This window comes from Myodes glareolus, chromosome 26, assembly GCF_982192425.1.
Source record: "Myodes glareolus chromosome 26, mMyoGla1.1, whole genome shotgun sequence".
NCBI lineage: Eukaryota > Metazoa > Chordata > Mammalia > Rodentia > Cricetidae > Myodes > Myodes glareolus.
This window is the reverse complement of record NC_142051.1, coordinates 36,061,133-36,085,604: the sequence shown is the minus strand read 5'-3', so window position 1 is coordinate 36,085,604 and position 24,472 is coordinate 36,061,133. Positions and strand designations below refer to the sequence as shown.

General features: G+C 44.1%; 1 protein-coding gene across 2 annotated transcripts in view; it reads left to right on the top strand.

Annotated features, from left to right (window-relative positions):
* Ntn4 (netrin 4) overlaps positions 1-24,472 on the top strand; it is a 98,854-nt gene that overhangs the window by 70,115 nt on the left and 4,267 nt on the right. The window contains exons 6-9 of one of the 2 annotated variants that reach the window (XM_048418541.3): positions 14,802-15,015; positions 15,351-15,463; positions 21,117-21,185; positions 23,955-24,125. In XM_048418541.3, the coding sequence (XP_048274498.2) occupies positions 14,802-15,015; positions 15,351-15,463; positions 21,117-21,185; positions 23,955-24,125 (567 nt within the window). Of the gene's footprint in view, positions 1-14,801; positions 15,016-15,347; positions 15,464-21,116; positions 21,186-23,954; positions 24,126-24,472 lie in introns of both variants that reach the window. The other variant, XM_048418540.3, reaches the window with a different exon arrangement.

Here is a 24,472-nt window from a genome sequence, read left to right as displayed (position 1 = left end):
TGTCAGGGTCTTCCTGAAAAGGCCTCACGTGCTTCACGGGAAGAAACTTACAGGGACAGATCATCACTTCAGTCCCCTGAAGTGGTGGAGACGTGACATGTGAGCGCTGGCTGACACACACTGAGTGCGCAGAACTCTCTGAATGTGAACTCACTGAACTCTTGCAGAGGTGCTTTGATAGAAGTACCATTAGGCCCTCTGTGTCGCGGGAGGGAAGATGCCCTGTGTGCCCCAGGGAGAGGGTGGGACTGGAATGAGACCAGTGTGAGGATGACTGTCTCAGGAAATCCCCTGCAACATGGACTTTTTTTTTCCTCCTCTGAACTTATCGTCCTTTCTAACGTCAAGGAATGCCTCTGTGGCCTTGAATGAGTTACCTAAGGAATGAAGTGAACGGTTGACATCAGTCATAGTAGCAGCTCCCATACATTTAGTAGGACAACACCCTGTAACCCTAGCTCGTTGGCAAATAGACTGGCATTAACACTGGGAATGGCTTCTCGGGTCCCTAGCTTCTTGCACAATAGCCAAGGACTTGGTGGCCCCATTAGGGTTCTAGCTGCCATTGTGCCTCTCACTCTCCCAATGGGCTCATCTCCTGATGGTCCTTATGTGCACACTTTCGTTAATGTCGCAGATCCATCAAACCGGAATAAACACGGCCCCGCCCCAACTCTGCTGTCAGTCGATGCGTTCCTGTGAGCAATTAAATCATCCGTTCTCACTTCCTCTTTATTTCAGCCTGACCCAAGAGTCTGCGGTGTAACTACCACCACACGTTTCCAGGCTGACGGATCACTTCTGAGGATTCCCAGGATGTTGTTTGTTTGTTTAAGACAAGTGGAGATCATTGAAAGGGAATTTATTTACACAAGGAAGGAAGGGAAGTGTTTTGAAGGACAGTGAGTGCATTTAAGGTCTATAAACCCAAGGGAAAATGTGAGTCTCCCAGCTGGATTCAGGGCTAAGAACAGAAACAGGCTCAAACTAAGTGGTTGCTAAGGGCTGAAGAGGAAGGGAGAGGTCTCTCTCTCTCGCTCTCTCTCTCTCTCTCTCTGGACTGAGCTACTCTAAGGAACAGTGGTTTCTCTCAGAGAGACCCTTTTGGAACCTCTACTCTCTTACGTAACTATAACCCCATGTTGGTTTGGTTATGGCAGGGGTATTAAAACTGGGAGAATAAGCCACGTGGCACCCAGTGCTGTGCTGTCTTTTGTAGTCGGTTGTTTTGCTCTTTTGGCCCTTTGCTTTGTACTCTTTGTGGGGGTGGGGAATGCCACCCATCTCCCAAATAAATACTTAGAGACTTACTCGTTCTTATGAATGCCCGGCCTTAGCTTGGCTTGTTTCTTGCCAGCTTTTCTTAGCTTAAATTATCCCATCTATCTTTTGCCTCTGGGCTTTTATATTTCTGTATTCTATATGCCTTTCTTTACTTCTTACTCTGTGGCTTGATGTGTAGCAAGGTAACTGGCCCCTGGTGTCCTCTCTCCTTTTCTTGTTCCTTGATCTTTTCTTCCCAGATTTCTCCTCCTATTTTTTTCTCTCTGCCTGCCAGCCCCAGCTATCCCTACTCCAGCCTCACTATTAGCTGTTCAGCTCTTTATTAGACCAATCAGGTGTTTTAGACAGGCAAAGTAACACAGCTTCACAGAGTTAAACAAATGCAACAGAAAAGAATGCAACACATCTTTACATCGTTAAACAAATGTCCCTCCGAATAAACAAATGTAACGCATCTTAAACCAATATTCCACCACAGTCTTTCAGTGGGGTAGCGATAGAATCTTAATTTGTAGCATTTTCCAATTTCTATGGCTTTAATATTCCACCTTAACCTGTTTCAAGCTGCCAGATTTTGAGGGTGGGGGATACTGAAGACTGATTAGGGACTCACATACCAGGCAAGCGCTCTACCATTTAGTTACATACGAAGCCCAACGCTTTCCATTAGAAAACCAAACAGATAATAAACATCAGTGGGATGTTTCTCTCCTCTGCACAGTCTAGCCACATTTGCAGTCCACTTCCAAGTGTAAGCATTGTTCTCTGTGCTCACTGGGTGGGGATCAGATCACCTGGGAGCTCATGCGGACCATGAAGACTGAGATCTCCTGACTCAGCAATCCCACCAGGAAGTGATCCGCAGACCCACACTTCCTTACAAGCATCCTTGGGGATGCCGATGTAGCCTTTCCGTCTCCCTGCAGGCCTCTGAGGACCACTGGATATGCCAGTCCTGTTTCTGGGGCGAGCTGTCTTCACTGCCACTTTGGGATGAAAGACTCTGAGCTAACAATCACCTGCAATGCAGTTTTCTCACGGAGTTAGCCATACCTCGGGCAGAAAGTCCAAAAGCATGCTAAACTTCTGGCTACGTGTGCTCTTCTTGTGATTCCCCAATACACACCAGCACCGGGCAACATCCTTGTTAGTTGTCTTCTCCCATAGAACCTGCTTTTCCAAGATAAGCTGTGAAAAAAACCTCTAAGATGTCTGTTTTCTATAGAACCATTTTAGAACATTCATCTGGAAAGTCCAATCACAGAGCTTCTTATTCAAAGTATATAGATTTCGTGTGTGTGTGTGTGTGTGTGTGTGTTGTGTTGTGTTGTGTAATTCTTTAAAGCAGATTGCTGTAATGAGTCTAGAATTTATAACAAAACTGGTTTTATTATACCACACCAACATTTAGCTTTGTCCTATGATGGAACACTACAGCATTGAAATACCGTCGGTATAGTATTGCTTTGGCTTTGAAAGAATCCTTGAATCCAATTCCTCCCCAATTTTCTCCTCTCCCATCCCCTTCTTTTCAGCACTCAAGGATTTATTAAGTGTTGTGTGGGTGTGACACCAAGTGGGCATGGACGACTGACAGCCACCCCATGACGCCTCTGTACGAATTTTCCTCACTTTCGCGGAGCAAGTTTAAAACAGATGTTTGAACGCATGCCTTGCAGAACAGAATTAGCTCTTCTCAGGACACACCCAGTCAGTTCCTTTGTAATGAATCCTTCTTTGGTGCCAAGAAGCACCCTTTTAACCACTGCGTAGTCTTCCTTGATGTGTAAAGAAAAAAGCAGCAGCTGGAAACAGAGTAAGATACCAAAGCGGCCACCTCCCGAGAGGTTGGCACCCCTCCCTTCATCCCGAGTAGCCAGAATAAGTTCAGCCATTTGCCTTTTAGGAGCAGAATAAAAATAAACCCGCCCTCCCTGCTCTGAACCCCAAATCAAGTGTTTACTAAGATCCTCTCTGGCTCCTTAGTTATGGTTACACACACGAGTGAGTCCGTCAGCCAAACCGCTTTGCCCCCTTGCTTCTTCCCACCCTCTTCTTTCTAACTGAGGTGAAAAGAACCCAATGCGCAGGAGAAATACAAGTGCCCCGGATGGGGGGGGCGGTTTTCTGTCCTGCGCCGTCTACCTGTGTAGCCAGTTGATAAGGTAAAGCCTACACCGTTCTCTTCACTTACAGCTATCCATCATTCCATTTCCCCTCTAGCACATAGAGGTCCCTCCTTCTCATTCATCTTACAGGTAAAATGTTACCCTAACGACATCCAGACTGCCTCACCAGGAAACACAGTTAGGGACCAGAGACATCTTCAGTTCTCTACTCTTGTGTCCAGGGCGCTGCCTCTCGGGTGCCATTAAAGTCAGTGTGGACAGTAGCCCACACTGGGGGACTCTTCCTTCCCAAGTACAATCTGGCAAAGCCATATAAACTCATTTTTATGGCACTGAACAACATCTCTGCTTAATTCTGAAAGCAAGTGCGGATAATGCCAAACTAGCATCAAAATGAAGTAACTGTTTTTGAGAAGCGAACTCTAAATAGAACCAGCAGTGTGGCAGCTTTTTAGTTTTAATCCAAAAAGTAAAAAACCAGAGGGGTAAGAAAATGAAAGAAATAGAAAAAAGTCAATATAACATAACATAATGACCATGGTAGGATAATTCTTTAAATAGACTAAGTAACATAAATTAACGTTTACCTTCTCCCTATAAGAACCATTATAATCTGATAAATAAAAGTCAGTAAAGGCTGGGCATGGTAGCAAACACCTAATTCCAGCACTGGGAGGCGGAGCAGGAGGTTCTTAAGTTCAAGGCTTGCCTAGGTTGCATGGGAAAGCCTGTCTCAAAAAAAAAAATGGCAATATAGCTCAATAATAGGGCATCACAGCACATACTCGCTTGCTCACTCGTGTTCTCTCTCTTTCTCTCTCTCTCTCACACACACACACACACACACATACACAACCTGAAAAGCGATAAATATTAATAAATTCTCCACAGTACCTCTCAAACAGAAAGGAAAGTTCACTGAATAAATAAATTAGATATACCATTTTACACGTGATAAAGATGACAAACATTAAGTAGGCACTAAACCGAAAGTTTCTGTTGATACCCAAAAAGTACAGGGGGTGCAGAATGGTGATCTTAAAACAAGTTATTGCCCTAGAACAAAGAGGTATAATTAGAGATAATTGCAAGCAGGAAAAGAAAAGGAATTTCAGGTTGACTCATGTGGGAAGAATTGCTCTCAGTGAAAGGCATTATTTTGGATGGAGAATGTCTCCTGCGGAGCTATAATATTTTTATTACAGACAATAAATAACAAAACTGGACAAGATGAAGTCTTAAATGTAAGAAATAACTGTGCCCAAGTGACTTGGCATAACTGACTGGACTTTTCCCATTTATGCTTTCTGCAGGTTTGCTTGGGGTCTTGTTCACTTTGTATTTCTGTTTGCAGTATCTCAGTATTACATGCAGCAGTGCTAAGAAACTGTAAAGCCTATAAGAGAAGTAGGGTGGTCCTGTTGGGGGTTCATCAAAGCAGACAGTTATTCAAGGCTTACAGAGAAGTTCATGCCTTCCTTCCTTCATTCATTCATGTGTGTGTGCTCACAGAGGCCAGAAGAAGGCACCAGATTCCCAGGAGCTCGAGTTCTAGGTGGTTGTGGGCCGCCATGTTGGTGCTAGGAACCAAACTTTGGTTCTCTGGAAGAGCAGCCAGAGCTCTTAACTGCTGAGCCATCTCTCCAGCTCCTTGTTTGGGATTTTTTTTTTAATGAATGAATTGTGTTAATCTAGTATTTCTTAGTGACCGATGATGTTTGGTTTTTAGGAGTCTCTCACTGTCTCGGTGTCATTTCTGTAGCACAGTATAAGGGCTACAATGTAAGAACCGCATCTTTCTATATTTGTATCCAGTGGAGTCTATGCCTTTGCTCAATATAAAAATGTCAGAAGAGAAAAAAGTGCCATGACAGGTGATAGCCCAGACTCATCGTGCCAGCTCAGAGAAGAGATCCCAGACATATTCAGCCAGCAGAGAATAGGGCTTTCTTCTCAAAAGGAAAAAGGACCTAGGAGATGACCCCATTCCTGGCAAGGCGCCAGGCAAGATGGTGCCTGGGTAGAACAGGAGCGCGGGAGGCGGAACAGGTGGTACCTCTCTTAAAAGTGGGACACGGGCAATAATAACAATTGTGGTGTGTGGCAGAAAACATTCTTCAACGTCAAGAAAAGCACATAAAATCCTAGCCTAGAAGTTTTCTAGTAATTAAAGTCATCTGTGTACTCAGAGGCGCTGTCTTCAGTTTAAAAAAGTCACAAACCAAGATTATAACTTTTTTTTTAAACCACATAAGATCTCTTAGATATGTCCAGGAATAAATAGAAACTGGCATGGTTCCAACTGGTAAACAGGAAAGGAACGATACCAAAAAACAAACAAAGGTCTGGCCCTTCAGCTGCAGTCACGGATTAAAAATAAAGGCCATGACGTTACTATTTCTTTCTTTCTTTCTTTACAATTTATTTATTGTACATTTCAAGTTTCACCAAGGGCAGATAGGCAATATACTAAATTACCTTCTGCTTACTCTTTGAGACATCTAATAGAAATTTAACCTATGTGTGATGGGTTTTCCTGTGCCCTGTGGCATAAATTAAAGGCACATGTTAATTTGGATTACTTATTAAAATCATTCAAGCACGATTTGAAAACAGTATGTCCGAAGTGAATATTGAGTATTATGGTGTAGCTATCAGCGGACAGAATGCATCTATCATTTCAAGGATCAACAGGGAAATGTTCCATAGGTGCTATCTTGCCTTTCACACGGTCAAATTCATTGCCCCTATTTTTAGCTTCATGACTGCTCATCCACTAGCAAAACTGGTTGTCCTTGTAGCTTTTCATCTACCATCCAAGATGATGGCAGAATGGAAGGAGTAAACAGGGACCCTCAGAAGATAGAAGGGCTCCTTTTATCTACTATTTAACTTCACACTTCATACATCTGTAACAGCTTAGACTATCTCCTTTCTGCTTGAAACTGCATCTCAGACCATGCCCCTTGAGTTCCCGTGAACTCTGGCGGGCAGCTGCTGTTGCCTGCTTCTGAAATTCCCCATCAGACGCTGGGTCGGGCCTTGGCCTTTCCAGGGGAGAACAATGCTGGGAGCCTGGGAGGCACTGCCAAGGGAGTGGCCAACAGGGCAGTGGTGAAAGGTCCCAAGCAGCCACTTCTTTCCCAGCCGAGGGCCTTGAACTTTGAGTGCTGTTTTTAGAAACGCTAAATCAGGAACAAATACTTTCAGGGTATTTTGCTCTCGGTATGTCTTTTGCCAGCAGAACAGCCAAAGTTAGGGAGCGACCAGGTAATGCTAGAGAGCCCAGAGCTGCTGTTTTTAGGGACCTTGGAGTCACGGATCAGTCTCAGAGTGGGACACACACAAACTGGGCTTCAGTTCTGTTGAAGATGGGGTGAGGGTGAAAGGGCACCGGTTCCCTTGGACTTCCCTGCCAAAGCCTTAGCTCTCCATCACATACAAGGGGCCATGGGGCGGCTGGCCGTTGTCATTGCCCTTCGAATTCTTCCACGTGTATGCATCTGAGTGGCTCCGACTCCTGTCCTGCATTACATTACAGGCTGCCTGGCCATAAGCAGCGGGACCATAAATCACACCCTAATTTACTACGGAGTGATAGGTTGATGTTTTTATCCGAGAAAAGGACTGCGGAACCAAAGAGGAACTTAACGCTAAAGCACAGGGCAATCAAGAAAGGTATGCTGCTATTTGCTGCTACATTCCTCCCAAGGGCAAGGGAGAGGGAGAGAGAGAGAGAGAGAGAGAGAGAGAGAGAAGCTGGAAAGCCAGTTGGACTGTTAAGTCTCTTGAAAATCAAGCCATGAGGCCACCTCTGGTTTACTGTGTTCTGTGTTCTCATCCACTGTGGACAGACTCAGCCCTAACAACCAGTGCCTTTTGTCCTTTCTTTCCCTCGCTCAAGAGATACAGTTCTTGATATTTTCCCTCCGATCTCTGGTTCCCAGCAGTTTGTGTTAATGCGAAAGTTCGAGAACCTCCTGGGTGAAAATGTGGGTAGATAGGTGGGTGAGTGGAGGCACGGGTGGATGGACAGACGGATGGGTGGAGAGTGGATGGTGAGCAAGCAGGTAGGTGGATGGGTTATGGATGGACAGACAGATCGATGAGGAATAGATGGTGAGCAAGCAGGTAGGTGGATGGGTTATGGATGGACAGACAGATGGATGAGAAGTAGATGGTGAGCAAGCAGGTAGGTGGAGGGGTGGAGGATGGTGAACATCTTAAAATATATATTAGCCAGAAAATAATATCAGTTATTGATCCTGTGGCGCCACAAATTTCTAACACATTGCAAATGCACACACTACCTACTCATCTATAAGCTCCCCTGTGCTATAGGTATTGTTATTCTCACTTGATTAATGAGACTACTGAGACTTAAGGAAATTAATTTTATAAAGCCTTATAAGGAATAAGCCTCAGGCAGGATGTGGTAGAGCACACCTTTAGCTCCAGCACCTGGGAGGCAGAGGCAGGTGGATTTCTGTGAGTTTGAGGCCAGCCTGGTCTACAGAGCAAGTTCCAGGACAGCCAGAGTTATGATACAGAGAAACCCTGTCTTGAAAAACAACAAAAAAAAAAAAAAGGAAAGAAAAAAGAATAAGCGTTATAACCAGGATCTGAACTCATCCCATCTGACTTCTGGCTTGCCCCTTATCCTCTTTATTTATCCAATGTCTCTGTCTTGTTTTCTCCTTTCCTAAGAGCTCTTGCAGGCAGACTTCCAAGCAGCTGGGTTTACTGTCAGCTCCTGTAGTCGGAATAAATACACAAAGCTCTTTGAAAACGTGTCAACCCATTATTCCATTAACCGTTGTACGTGCTGTTAGAGAACCCTCCAGAGCGGCTGTGCATCCTACCGTCTCCCTGGAAACGTTCTAAAGAGGCGATGCCCATCGCAGATGCACTCCTCCGGAACTCCGTAGATGAAATTTCTATCTCACTTAGCAATGATCAAAACTCATCATTCAACCAGCTATAGGACCATTTGTAAGGCAATTTTCCTCTCCTGCATCTGCTTAGACATTTTGTACTATTCCTTTAGATTTTCTTCCAGCAGGACCCCCCCTCCCAGCCAGTGAATACTGAAAATAAGTCATTCGCATCACGAGAGAATACTTATGAGATGGTTCAACTGGTAAAGGCCCTGGTTGCCAAGCCCGATGACCTAAATTCAACCCCTGGAACCCATGTCTAAAGGTAGACGAAGAGAACCAACTCCACAAAGTTGTACACACACAACCACACACAGTGATAATAATAATTAAAAAATATATAACTTTCACTATCTAAGTTCATGGCTAATGACAAGCAAAAGTCAAGGGCTTACACCCTTTACGTCAAAACTTTGACAGCCTCAGAAAGATAAATAGAGCACTTGTTTTCTCTCCTTTGTGGTTTTTATTTTAGATTTTCTTTAGACACATGAAATCATACATGTACATGTGCCCTGAAAGGAGAAGTGAAACTTTCTGGAAGAAACAAAGAATTAATCAGGAGGAATAAGAGGAAGGGAAGGTAGAAGCGTTTGGAGAGACAATATGCTCAACGTACATTATATAGTTGTGTGATAATGTCCTTATGGGGCCAGTTGCATAAACAAAAAAGTGTATAGTAATGAAAACAAAAAATATTTTTTAAAAAAATGCTTGAGTTGAATTTTTAAAAAAAAAATCATCACCTGGGCAGTGGTAGTGCACACCTTTAATCCTCAGAGGCAGGAGGATCCCTGTGAGTTCAAGGTCAGCCTGGTCTACAGAGTGTTGGGGACTCAGACCCGAACCATAACCTGCAGACATCCTCTCCCCAGCCCACCGATCTTCCTAAACCACGATAACAAACATATGCACTCTGGAAGAGAAAAAGAAATGCCTCTTTTGTGCGTCTGATGCCAACAGCCACCAAACTTCAGGAGGCCAGTGTGTAAGGCAAGCCTCTCCGTGCAGCCTGAGAAGGCGGCTGTGGAGGATGCTGGGGGCCTTCTGCCTGCAGCTAGTTCTGCATAGTTTCCCACTGGTATTTTTGTCTTGTTATTATGCAAAAAGTCACATTGACAGAGATCCATTAGCACACGTGATAGGACCGCATTCTTCTCTGGCCATGCCTGCCATGTGTGTCGGTTTGAAAACATAAGGTCCTACTGACAGGTCAACTCCTAGACAGGCTGCAAACCTGCGAGTGGGGTCCCATGGGCAGGGGTCCTGTGACATCTGCCTTCAGTGTCAGCCTCCCGTGGTTGCTGTCAGGGACCAAAATGATTTAGCTGAGTGACATAGAAACTGTTGGTTTAATCATCTAAAAGTTATGAAAGGTGGATGCTTCCTTGTACGGTTTTACTGAGTGTCATCGCTGTGTTTTCTGTGCATGCTATCTTGGTATATTCATATTTCATATCACATAAACTTCCCACATTGGCTAATTAAAAACAAGTAATAAAACCAGGTGACAAGGCCAGCAAGAGAGCGCTCCAGGAAAAGGCACTTGACCTGTGACCTCCATTCGATTCCTGGAGCCCACATATGGGCGGGGGAAAAAGGCTGGCTATACATAGTTGTCCTCTGACCTCTACCCATGTGCTGTGTCAGGCACACACCCACACATCAAAACAATACATACATCATACAAACACACACATCATATGCATGCATACATACATAACACACATATCATAGGTACACCTGCCAATAAAGATAAGTTATTTTTAAGAACAAGTGATAAATCAATGGTGATTTGATATCTTAAGAGAGAATTCTGGAAGAGCCTCATAATCAAGCAGTTGAAAAACTTAAAGCTTAATGAAGATGCAACAATACATAACTGTATTAACATAAATGACATCATTATCACGAGAAACTCAGTATTTTAAAGATAAAATCTCTTCTTTTCTTTTTGTATTGGATAAGCCCTCCCCCATTTTGGGGGGATTTTTTGAGACAGGGTTTCTCTCTAGTTTTTGGTGTCTCTCCTGGAACAAGCTCTTATAAACCAGGCTGGCCTCGAACTCACAGAGATCTGCCTGCGTCTGCTTCCCGAGTGCTGGGATTAAAGGCATGAGCCAGGATAAGCCCCTTTATATTGGACTAGTCATTATTATTTTCAATTTTTAATTTTTATTGCTGTCTGGGTGTATGTGTGTATGGTGTGTGTATATGTATGGTGTCTATGTATGTTTATGGTATATGTGTGTATGGTATATACGGTGTGTGGTGTAGGTATATATGGGGTGTGTGTGTGTGGTGTATGTATGTATGGGGTGTGTGTGTGTGTGTGTGTGTGTGTGTGTGGTGTATGTATGTATGGGTGTGTGTACATGAGTGTCATGATGCACATGAGACAAGCCAAAGAGCAACTTTCAAGGAAAGAGTCAATCTTTCCTTCCACCAGGGTTCTAGAAATCAAACTCAGGTCAAAGGTTTGCACGTGACATTTACCCTCTGGCCATCTCATCAGCTCTGGAATAATTATTCTTAGAAACTGTGAGTCTCTTCAAAGGGCAAAGGTTATCTAGTTCACCTTCGATCCCTCGCAGTCCGCTCAGTACTTACCTAACACATCGTAGCTGTGTTCATTAAATGTTCGCCGACTAAACAAACGGATAGACGACGGCTGCCTTATCCTTATGCAAAGACACCACTGCCCTTTCCGCCACTCGGTAAGAGTTTTTAATCATTGCATTTTAGATTCAATGTGGGGTCTTTGGGATTACAGAATTTATAATTATTTGTTATGTATGGATACATGCATTATCTCTCATTCAACGCTTTCTTGACTAAAGAGAAACATGAGACCCAGAAAGGCTTCAAAAAGAAAAGAACTAAGGGGTGGTGATGGTGCACAACTTTAATCCCAGCACTCACGAGGCAGAAGCAGGTGGATCTCAGTGAGGCCAGCCTGGTCTACAGAGTGAGTTCCAGGACAGCCAGGACTGTTGCACGGAGAAACCCTGTCTCAAAAACAAACAAAACAGCAACAATAACCAAACAATGTGGAGGGCAGATATGATCCTCAGACCTCCCAGTCTAGTCTGACAAAGAAAAAAAAAAAAACACCACTGTTGATGATTTAAAGTCAGACGCTAATGAAGCTCTAAGAAGAAATGTTATCCTTAAAGCAACCAAAGCTTTCAAAGAAAGGGTCAGTTGCATCCATGGTGGGGATTAAGACTGAGTCCTTAAAGACCACAAACTCATCCCCTAGATAGGCACCAAGAATGGCTGCCTTGGGCGCCAAGCCTGGGGAAGTGGAGACAGGTGCAGAGTGTGGGGTGACGCCTATTCCTCTTCTTCTCTTCTAAGCGTCATCAGTTTCCGTTTCAAAGAGCCTGTCTTTGGACTGCTGAGATGGCTCAGCTGGTGAAAGTACTTGAAGTACTTGTTACCAAGCCTGATAATTGCGTTCAATACTTGGGAGTCTACATGGTAGAACAAGATAACCGCCTTCGGCAAGCTGTCCTCTATCTTTGCACACTTGCCTTGAACACTCGCCACCTCAAATGGATGAATCGGGGATGCCGTCTAAGGTGGATGTGAATGATGTATGGAGCTTTGAAAACTATGTATGCAGGATGGCTATTCTTCCTCCACAGGAAACAGTGACGCGTGTCTAGAGACGGAAGGTAGCATTTAATTAGGATGAAGGATATGTACGAGAGAATACTAAAAGATGAGATTGGAGAAGTAGGCGAGGGCTATAGCATGCAATGTTTGACGTCTTCTAAACTGCAAATGTTTCACAAACATTAGAATGATTATCAGTTCTCATTTCTGCTTGAGTCAGTGAATAATGGAGCGAGTTAAAGATTCCTTCTAAGAGGTAATTCACACCTTTGGCAGGAAGAAAGCGGCGTCCTATGCCATTGTGCTGGTTCTCAACCCAAGAAAGCAGACAGAAGGGTTGGGAGAGAGGGTTATACACGCTAAAGTCTCCCAAATGCTTTTACCCAATGATGCCTATTTGAGAACGCTGCTCCAACACTTACTAGTGAAGACATAAGAGCACTGTGTCAGCCGTCACTTCCTCAGCTCCCATTCTCAGGAAAGTCATCAGCGACCTCCTAAGAGCATTACTGACCTGCGGTCAATCTTATGGGACCCGTGTGTTCTGTGATAGTTGACATTGTTAACCACGCAAAACTTTCTCAACCTCTGTCTTCCATGGCTCTTTTTCTTTCCCCTCCCTGTCTGGCTCTTAACAATATAACCTGTGAGCTATTGCTCTTCCATCTGTCTGTACTGTGAGGATGGCCTCCATGCTGTGCTGTGGCTGTCTGTCCACTCCACACACTTTCGGGGGTTCACCATGTTCTCTTGGTTTCAACTACCTGGAAACTCTTTAAACTGTTTTTGTGAAGCCTCCAACTTTTCTCCCATGCCTCAGATTGCTTCCAGGTGTCCATTATAGCTCATTAGCATAGCCCACAAGCACAATAGCTGACTGAGTTCATGTTTTCCTCTGTCTTCTGCAACCTCCATCCCCAGCACAGATCGACTTATCTAGTCCAGCATTCTCTTGCTTCTCTTCATAAGCAATGTCATTCCTTTTCACAAACTAGAAAGCTTAAACGTTCCTCACCATCTGCTTCCCCTTAACAAGTTCTTTCTCACTTGGAGAATCTTTATAAATCTTTTTGTTACTGCTTGTGGTTCTTTTTCTTACACAGGAATTTAGCCTCAGATACTCTCCGTCTTTCAAAACAAACACACAAACAAAACTTTTCTGGGCAAACTTTTCTCCCACTCCTACACCATCTACCTTATGTGTCCTTGTCAACTCTTGTTTCTTTTGTTTCCCTAACGTTCTGTGTGTCTGACAATGCTGAACTACACCCATGCCCTGATTCTGTTGATCATATATAATGAACCAAGTAAGAGAATTTTATATAGATTCACACACACACACACACTTTGTTCACATGCATGAGTATGTGCAGGAATGAAAGCACAAATGGCATGCACACACACACTTTGCTCACAAGCATAAGTGTGTGCAGGAGTGTGAGCATACATGCGTGCACACACACACACTCACATTGTTCACATCTTCTATCCTAGAGGCAAGGCAAACCCTAACATTGTAATACTGTGAGTGATAGATACTGTAGGCAGGGCCGAGAAGACAGCCTTGCAAAATTGTCCTGTCATAGATTTCAGTCTGAGGAGCCAGGCTGACCCCAGCCAGAGTCAATCCATCTCTTCCTACACCGAACCTGAACCTGCTCTGCTGTATGAAACTGGAGGAAATGAACTAATGTATATGATGACATTACACAGTCACAATCCCTAACCTCAGGTGCGGCCTTAAGGCTGCCTAGCCAATGACAGTGCTTGACCTCCTGAATCTTTCTCCTATGTCTCAGACTTCCACTGCCTTTCTCATCTAATGGCCTTGCTTCCTGTGTCACTCACAGACTACATCCAATCAGGAGAAGAATGCCACCAGCAAACTCCTCTTACCCGTATTGGTGGCTGCATGGTGTATCTCCCATATTTACATCACAATTCATAACAGTAGCAAAATTCCAGTTATGCAGTAGCAATGAAATATGTCATGATTGGGGTCGTTGGGAATCATGAGGAACGTTATTAAAGGGTCGCAGCATTAGGAAGGTTGGGAAGCACTGTGATTTGTTTCTCATTAAATGTTCCTTTTCTACCTCCCTCACTGGCTTATCCATGTCACCGCAACCAAAAGGTGTACATATACAATGCTCTCAACTTAGGAATAAATGACATGGCTCTTTTTGCAGCAGACATGCTAATTATATCCTGCTTATCTGTAGTTTAACTTTCATTCTCCAAGCACACACCGGCTGGACAAAGGAGGAGTGATGTGGGAGGTCCTTCTGTATATGTGACGCTTTTATTGGTTAGTGAATAAAGCTGTTTCAGCCAATGACTTAGCAGAGTAAAGTCAGGCAGGAAACCAAGACAGAGATAGATAGATAGATAGATAGATAGATAGATAGATAGATAGATAGATAGATAGATAGATATGACAGATAGATAGATAGATAGATAGATAGATAGATAGATAGATAGATAGATAGATAGAGATAGAGAAGTCAAAAGACATCTGAAGGAGAAGGATGCAAGAACCTTATCAGTAGGCCACAGCCTCATGGTGATACATTGATTAACAGAAATGGGTTAATGTAAGATGTAAGAGTTAGCTAATGAGAAGCCTGAGCTAATAGGTCAAGCAGTATTATAATTAATATAGTTTCTGTGTGATTATTTAGGTCTGGGCATCTGGGAATAAAAGAACAGTCTCTGTTTACAGAGACGTCTCAGAAACACACTGTTTGATGAGATGAAGGCACTCGCCAGGGATAAGCCCTACAAGGTTGATCCACGGGCACTCACCAGTCCCTTCTCTCTTCTTTTGCAGCATGTTCCTGCCATCCAGTCGGGTCGGCTATCCTTCCATTCAGCTCAGTGACCTTCTGTGACCCTAGCAATGGTGACTGCCCTTGCAAGCCTGGGGTGGCGGGGCCACACTGTGACAGGTGCATGATGGGATACTGGGGCTTTGGACACTATGGCTGCAGACCTTGTGACTGTGCCGGAAGCTGTGACCCACTCACAGGAGACTGCATCAGCAGGTGAGTGTGTGCCTCTTCTTCTCTGTGAGTCGCTCAAGCGTTCGGAGATTGGGCAGTGACTGAAAGCCATTAAGAAGAGCACACATTGCTCACATCTCTTAAAAAAAAAAAAATTTCCAGACTGCAGAATCAAATAATTTGCTCTTGTGATTTTCTTTTCCAGAAAATTGTCTAGCTCGTTTTGCAAACTAAGCTATTTTGCACAGTAATTTCCTATAACAGCACTGGTGTCTGGAAAGCTAAATAGAAAAGTTTGGATCTCTATAACGAGATTCATTTTTACTCGGGTTCTAAAACATCTTATTAAATCTGCCTGTCTTCTGTTTTGTTAGTAGCGCTGACGTCGATTGGTACCACGAAGTCCCCGCCTTTCCTTCTCCGTACAATAAGAGCGAGCCGACCTGGGAGTGGGGGGACGAACAAGGATTCTCTGCACTCCGACACTCAGGTGAGACCGAGTCATCTTCCATCATTCTTCCAAGTCTGGTCTGGAGCCAGATGGTGTCCAACCGGGGAACAGTTGGGGAGTCTTTTGAGGGGCATTCTTTAGTTCTGAGGTTCAATAAAGCCATGGCCTGTCCCCACAAATGTGAATGTGAAGTACAGATAAGGTGTTTTTTAATAGACTTTTGGGGTTTTTTTTCTTCTGGTTTTGTACAAATATCATGAAAAATATAGAACATCACAGTTAAAAAAAAAAAAAAAAAAGTAAATCTCCCCAACGCTAGTTCTGTAATTGCAGACTGAAACCCAGGCCACAGTTTGTTTCCAACCTCCTTTCATTATCATTATTGAGGAGAACCTAGCCAGCTCTGTACCTTTAAGAAGTGCCTCATGGTGGCCCCTCCTTAGTGCCCATCACCCCCTAGGTCTGCATTGACCACCACTGCCTGATTCTGAAAGCAGAACCAAAAGACCTGTGATTGCTGGCCCCAGACTCTTAAGTCGCCCACCCACCCCACCCATGAGCACACTCTGTTTCTAACCCGCAGAGGTTGTTCTCTGGCTCGGATGCGTCCTATATCTGTTTTCTTTTCTCCTTTCCCTAACATGGCTGTGTGTTTGAGGCTGAGGCAATGGTCTCAGTCAGTAAAACGCTGGTACAGCAAGTATGAAGACTCTGGATTTGATCTCTGTTGTGTGATAGAACTTTTCTAAGGGAGACACAACACATATCTATCCACTACCAATAGGAAGCCCACAACAGATCAAAGTGCCAACCATGACCGCCAAAGTTCAACTTGGTGAACCCATAAGCATCACTGGGGTTACTTGCAGGAATATGGGTGATGGGTTATGGGAGCATAAATGGCTCTCAGACAGCTGTGCCACCAAGGCCTACCTCAGTAGGGGCGACAGTTCACAACCTGGGAACCTGGAGCACACAGCACAACCTGCAGGCAGCTTAACAGGCTGGAGAGTGTTCATCCAGGTTCATTCCCCCTTCCAGACCATTCCGCTGGCTTCTGCTTCTTCCAGACAGCTGGTCTGATCTCATGCCAGCTCCTCTCATCTGAGTCTTGTCGGCAGCTCTATGCATCTAAGAGTCCTCTTTGCATCGGCTCCCTCATCTGAGGGGTTTTCTGCTTACCCTGGCAGGGAGCCGCCTAGAGAATTTGGTCAGTTTCAGGGACTTTCTGACGCTGTTTTGAGTTGTTTACCTTCCGGCTGAGGGAGCTTCCCTGTAGGATGGGATGTATCAAACTCAGAGGAAACTGACCCAACAATCTCCCAGAACAAACATTTAAAAAACAAAACAAAACAAAACAAACGAGCAAGCAAACAAACCCAAAGCAAGCACAGCACGCACCTGCAATCTCAGCACTTGGCGGAAGGGAAAGGTCAGAGCAGACGGATACCTGGAACTTGCTGGCAAGGAAATCTAGCTGTAATCACCAAGCTCCAAGTTTAGTTAAGGGAAACCTGTCCCACAAAATAAAAGTACAACCAAAGAAGACACTTGACATTGACTCTGGCGTCTACCACACACATGCATACCACACGCATCCACACAAATACCCCTTAACATACACGCATACATATGCGTAAGATGAAAATGCATTCCAGTATTACGGTGGTTTGAAAGGAAATGGCCACAAAGGGAGTGGCACTATTAGGAGGTGTGGCTTTGTTGGAGTGGGTGTGGTCTTGTAGGAGGAAGTGTGTCACTGTCAGGGTGGGTCTTGAGGTCTCCTTTGCTTATGCTATACTCAGTGTGGTAGGCTGCTGCCTGGGGATCCAGATGTAGAACTCTCAACTCCATCTCCAGCACCTGGTCTGCCTGTACGCTGCCATGCTTCCCCACCATGATGATAACGGACTAAACCTCTGAACCTGTAAGCCAGCCTCAATTAAATGTTTTCCTTTGTAAAAGTTGCTGTGGTCATGGTGTCTCTTCACGGCAACAGCAACCCTAACTTAGACAAGGGTGAATTTACAAAGCTGTATTGCTCAGTTATGCTGTTTTCCCAAGATTTTATTATTTTCAAAGAAATTTAGAGCTGTCATTTAATTCAATCTACATTTTAGATAATGAAGAGACCACTGTTTTAACACCTTTTCATAGGGAACCTAGAGCCCAAGAGCCAAGGATGTTGATGTGTGATCTTTTTATTTGCAAGAGATCTTTTTCTATAATACAGTTTATTTGAAAAAAATTTAAAGATTCGAGCCAGACATGGTGGCACAACACTTTAACCCCAGCAGGCAGGAGACAAAGGCAGGAGGGTCTCTGTGAGTTCAAGGCCAGCCTGGCCCTCATAGCTGGCTCCAGGACAGTCAGGATTACATAGAGCAACATTGTCTCAGCAATACAACAGCAAAACGATCCATGAACCCAAATTTGAGAAGCACTGGTGTTTACGACTCAGTTTTTCTCACTAAATATGTCGTAATAATTTTCCTAAGGGTCTCCTTATAACTTACCATAGGAAAAAGCTAGGAACTATAAAGTAATATGAGCTTGTCTTATCTGTTTGTGTTTGGACTAGTTGTATAGGCCAGGTTGGCCTGAAGCTGGCTTCTAACCCCTGTCTCTGCCTCCCAAGTTCTGGAATTAAAGATGTGCACCACGCTTGGCCCTCGTATTTGTCTTTTTTCAGAGCATTTGGGAAAGAAGACGGATATCCATGCTATATAGTCCACATGGTATATAGCCACTCCGAGCTCTCTTCTACTTTGCTTTGGCAATGACTTCTAATCTGTAACCACCCCGCTGGACCAAATCTGTAGTAACCAGGTCATTTGGATTCCAGGACATCCACTGAGTCCATTGTGCACATTATTAGGGAGCTGGCAGCATGCCCAGTGAGCACACAAAGTGTCCCCACAGCTGTTAGGCTTAGGATGTCCCCAGGGAGGCTCTGGGATCCATCTGGATGCTTTCCCAAGGGAAGAAGACAGCTCAGCTTCAACATTCCCTTCGGGTGTAGCTCAGTGCTCCCGGGTACCTTTCTTCAGCAAGAAGTGGCAGCTAGTTTCTTAAGCACTTAAAAAAGCCCTTTCACCCTTGAATCTAGTTGTCTACCTGTCTACCGATCTACGGTAAACACCATTAAAATTTGGTGTAATTTAATTTTTATTTTAAGTAAAATAAAAATTGTACTTTTAAGTACAATTATGATGCAATCTGCCTGCTACTAATACTGCTATGTGTCACAAAAAATTCCTTTCTCTTTTTTCTTTTTCTTCCTTCTTCCTTCTTTCTTTTTTCCTTCCTTTCTTTTCTTTCCTCCCTCCATTCCTCTTACTCCCTTCTTTCTCAGTGCCAGAGATGAAGCCCTGAGCCCTGTCCTTGGTAGGCAAAGTGTGTGACGATTAAGCGCACGCTCAGCCCTCTAATCTGTCGTTTCTCCCACTGGTGAGGTAGAAAACACCAGATGTGAGTTCTGGCTTCCCGAATGACAAATCTGGCTTTCAATAGTACCAGAAAACTGTGGGCCATGTTCATTTCTCAAAATGTCCTAGCGATCCTACTGTAACCAAACAGGTCCATTTCCAGATTGCTTAAACCCTGACGAATGAAAAATATTAGTCTCTGAAATTGGCTCTCGTGACAGGCCTTGGCTGGGCGTGAACTCCTGGGCTCAACCAGTCCCTTGGGCTTGGCTTTCTGAATAGCTGAGCCAATATAAGCTCCCTCACGGAACCCAGCTTGACCTGCCCATGTGAATGCTTGAACTCTGAGTGTGTGAGAAAAAAAGGGGTATTGTCAGGAAGTCAAAGACAGACCTTCAAGTGACAGACCTGTGTGCTGCCCAGAGGACTGGCGGACAGCTTTGTGGGGAGGGATGGTGTACAGCATTCTCTCGTGGTCCCCTTAGTTCTATGGCAGCATGCTAGCTGGCACGCTCCCGGCTTCACTGCCACTCTCAAAGGCCACGGGCCAGTCACTTAGAGCAGCTTCTGAACGCGCTCCTCTGCTGGGTTTAGATTATAAGCGAATCACAACCGCCGGTTTTAAGCGCCTTCCACTCCTTTCCCACTTTTTCATTCTGCTTGGGCTTTTCCACGCGGAACTCTGGTTCTCCTTTCTGAAGCCTGCATCGCTGTAGCTGAGATGCCAGAGGTGCTCGTACCACCCTCACTGGGTTGGCATTTCTGCCCGGATGTCCTGCCAGCATGCTCTGGATCAATGTCTCCTCCTTGTCCTAGGCTACTGTCATCTCGGTCTGGGCCAGATCCAATTTTCCCTCTTTCCTGTTATGTCTGGGTTAGTGTCTCTCGGCCTCTCTATGAGAAGCCCCCCTTCCTGTCTCACCGTAGTGAAGTGTCCTCTCTGTCTCTGGAACCGAAGCAGTGACTACATCTGCACAGGACAGAGCGTGTGGCTCCAGGGGCACAGCTATAAGAAACACTAGCTAGCTACTCTGCTGCTGCCAGCTACTCCGCTGCCGCCAGCTACTCCACTGCTGGTGTCCCCGGTGCCACACCAACTCCTGCCTTTATTGAGTTCTGATTTCAGCTGCTTCTCCCTTCAGAGAGCTACTACTATGCTACGTCCTTTAAAGCAACAAACTAGATAGGTGGTTGCTGCCAAAGCCCTTAAAACTATAAAGCCCTGAAATGCCCCCCCCCCAATGTCTCTATGTCTGTTAGCAATTCAACAATTCTCTCATTAACTGAAAACTTCACTTTCATGGCGTTCGTTTTTGTACTAAGATGTTTATGAAAGTCTCCTATAGGGCCTGGCAGTTCTCATTTGCAGCAGTTCTAACGGACTACTTCAATGGTTGGAAGAAACCACCCTATCTTTTTGTAAACGACCATTCTAGATCCTTCTTCAGTCAAGAAGGCTTTTCTCTTCTTCCCTAAGACCCTCCTCCCACCTAAGCGTGTTGTACTTCTTTCTTTTTTGTTTGCTTGTTTTTCTAGACAGGGTTTCTCTGTAGCTTTGGAGCCTGTCCTAGAACTAGCTCTTGTAGACCAGGCTGGCCTTGAACTCACAGAGATCTGTCTGTCTCTGCCTCCCGAGTACTGGGATTAAAGGCATATGCCACCACCACCCAGCACATGTTGTATGTCTTTCTTAGACCACTTAATCACCTTTTTTTTTATACACTCCCTTTTTTTACTTGCCAAATTGCAAGCCTTAGGCAAGAACTGTATCTTGCTCATACTTTATGTGCTCTGAATGACGTCATCACCATGCCCAGCAGGTGGTAAGGCATCCAATTACCTTCAATGGGCTACCAAGTATTTTATTGGATTTTAGTTGACATAACTGTTAATGGGCTATTTAATATGCTTAGTTACTCTCCTGTAAGTGCACGCTGCTGACTGTTTCTTTTTATCGACGCTGGACTGTATTTATGACAACATCATTTTGTGCATTGGAATTTGATGGTGACTTCATCTTCCATATTTTACCTAGGTTGATATTTTATTAGATGATAGTCAATTCTATTTGGAAAAAGAATTTACTTCTTTTAAACTATTCCCATGATTGCTTCATACTTACAGGTGTTATATATGAATCAACAGAGAAGCAAGCTGTGAGACCTGAATTTGCCTACAGAACCACCACCCCTCCCTCACCACCCCACTCACCCACCCACCCCCCGCCAATCCCGCTAACACAATTTTCCATTTACTTTATGTAGGTAAATGTGAATGTAAGGAACAAGTGTTAGGAAACCCCAAGGCATTCTGCGGAATGAAGTATTCGTATGGTGAGTTTGAAGCCCTCCACGCTTGTGTGCCTCCTAGTCAAACTAAGTACTGAGCTGTCTAGGGAAACTCTAGGCTGACATTCCATAGCACATTAGATGCTTGGGAAATGGTAAAATGGCTGTCTGTGAGGTATTAAGATTGGTGACTCATCCAGGCGGTGGTGGTGCACGCCTTTAATCCCAGCACTATGGAAGAAGAAGCAGGTAGGTCTCTGTGAGTTCGAGGCCAACCTGGTCTAGAGAGTTGGTTCCAGAATAGCCAGAACTTAAATGACTGAACATGTACATTCAAATAGAGAGAAAGTTTTTCAGTCAAGATTGCCAAAACCAAGTAGAGCATTTTCATTCTTGGTTTTGTTTATTGTTCTTTCTTACTTGGCCTGAAACTTAATACCACCCTGGCCTCCAGGTTACAGAGATCTGCCTGCCTCTACCTCCCATGTGCTGGGAGCCACCAAGCCTGCCAGTGTTTCCATTCTAGATAGCATTGTTTTAACCTTATAAGAATTAAGTAATAATTGTTTTTTTTTTAAGTAAGGCAGGAAAGATGGCTCAACAGTTAGGAGCACTGAGTGTTCTTCCAGAGGTCCCCAGGTTTGGTTCCCAGCATCCACGTGGCGGCTCACAACTGTCTGTAACAGTTCCAGAGGGTCTGACACCCTCACACAGGCATACATACAGACAAAACACCAGTGCACATAAAATAAAGATAAATAAAAAAAATAAGAAAACATATAAATCTTATCTAAAATTACAAACATACTGCCAGGCGTGGTGGTCCACTCTTTTAATCCCTGCAGGCAGGAGGTAGAGGGAGAGGCGGGCAGTGACTTGAGGACCATTTTGGTCCTGTAGAGCGAGTTCCAAGGCAGCCGGGTCTATTACGCAGAGGAACCCTGGGACGCAAGCATACTTCGTCCCCATTGATTCCCCAATTTGGCCAGTAAAAGAAATATTTTGAAAATATAGTGTCGAATAAAGGAAAAGGAGTTTATTCTCCAACATGATGGGGGGAAGTCCACTTGATTGATTTTACTGTGTATTCCTGTTTCCAGTATTTATTGAATAACAATAGTGAGGGAACAAGGTCCCTGCTGTCTTGGAGCAGCCATACTTACTGGGCACTGTGCTCCACACTCTGTGAGTGCACACACAACTTCATCTCATCAGGAGCCTGGTCCAGCTCTATGCAAAGCAACCAGGCCTATGAACATTTCAATCAATTGCTTAAGACTCTTAAGACTAGGTTCATTCTCGAGATGCCCTATAATTCTGATCCTTGATTCTGTGAAGACAGCTGTCTGATGTGACATTCTCAAAATACGGAATCAGCTAAAATAGGCTTCTCTCATCGCGCACCATGGTCTTATCAAAATGTGTACACACTCCCTTAATGATACGGAAAATTATATCTAGTGTTCCTAGGTCTACACTCTTCCCTCCCCTGACATATTCCACTCCCTAATTTTTAGTCCCATGCATTTCATAGACAGAAGAGCATACTAGAATCAGAATTCAAGCAGAACATGGAAGATGATCTGTAATCATCATGTATGACATGGGTAATTACATGTCACATTAGTATTACACTGTACATTGCAGAGAGAGGGGGAAAGGACTATGGGTGTCCTCACTACAGAGGCATGATGAGGGTTTGAACAGGTCAACTTACCCTCTTCTACACTTTACAACGCACATATTAGAATAGCGCATGAAATTCTATAAGCAGGGTTAATTTCTTTGTATCAATTTAGAAACATTTTCCAAGTCTTAAAAATTAAAAGAAGGGTCTGGGGAGGTGACGCAACAGTTAAGAGCACGTGCTGGCCCAGCAGAGGACCAGGGTTCGTTTCCCAGCGTGTATATAGTAGCTTATCACAGTCTGTAACTCTAGCTCCACACGGGGATCTGATGCTTTCTTCCGGCCTCCATGGGCACCAGGCACACATATGGCGCACATATACACATGCAGGCAAATACTTCAGACACAGAAAATAAAAATAAATAAATCCTAAAACAAATGAAAGAAAAGGATTACGATAGTCCTGCCATCAAGCCAGAGGGCACTTCACCTCACCTAGACAGCTTATGTTGTACTCCAAAGAACAGGAAATAATAATAGCGCCATAGCATCTGCACGGTGATGCAAACTATATTCTACCAAAGCATTTTGTTCTCTGCCGTAACATCATAGACAGCAAACCACTGGAGTGTATAACATACGTACATATACATAAACAAATACATATTATAATATGTAATCAGAATCTACATAAAATCAGGACAATAGTTCAACCTCCTACTTTTTTCTTCCTTGGTAGTTTTGATATATGAATGCGCTTGTTTGTTTATTTGTTTTCTGAGACAGGATTTCTCTGTGTAGTCCTGGTTTGTACCGAAACTCACTTTGTAGGCCCAGCTGGCCTTGAACTCAGAGATCCACCAGCTACCCTGCCTCACTCAGTTGAATATACTTAAATGTTTATCTGTAGAAGGCAATGGATAATATCTCTCTAGTGTCATAATACGGGAGGGGGCAAAAGCTGAAACTGCCCAATAAGGAGAAAATAAAATATAAATGAGATTAAGTCATGGTGAAAAAAGAACGAGTCTCGTGATTGTAAAGCAGATTTCCATATTATGATTTTTGTCTATTCACCTTTCCATCAGACTTGGAAATGAATCTTCAAATAGTTCAGATTTCCAAAGGAAACATGAACTCTACATTTTTTTTTTGTTTTTTTAACTTTTGGAATTGTGTCATTCCAGTGTTAAAAATCAAGATTTTATCAGCTCACGACAAAGGTTCCCATGCCGAGGTCAATGTGAAGATAAAAAAAGTCCTACAGTCTACGAAACTGAAGCTCTTACGAGGCAAGAGGACGCTGTACCCTGAGTCCTGGACAAACAGGGGCTGCACGTGTCCGATCCTCAATCCAGGTGAGCACTCATTGGATTTAATTAGTTAATCTTGTGACCCTTGTCTCTGCACATTGGCTGTCTTACATCCTCTGAACCAAAACTCCCTGAGATCATCTCCCCCATCACCTTCTGAATATCCAGAAGGAATTCTTTGAACTGACATTAAGAAATACAAAACCCAGTTGGGCTGTGGTGGCACGCACTGTTAATCCCATCACTCGGGAGGCAGAGGCAGGCAGATCTCTGTGAGTTCGAGGCCATCACGGTCTACAAGAGTTAATTTCCAGGACAGGCTCGAAAGCCACAGAGAAACCCTGTCTCGAAAAACCAAAAAGATGACATTAGTGGTCTCTCATGCTCAGACG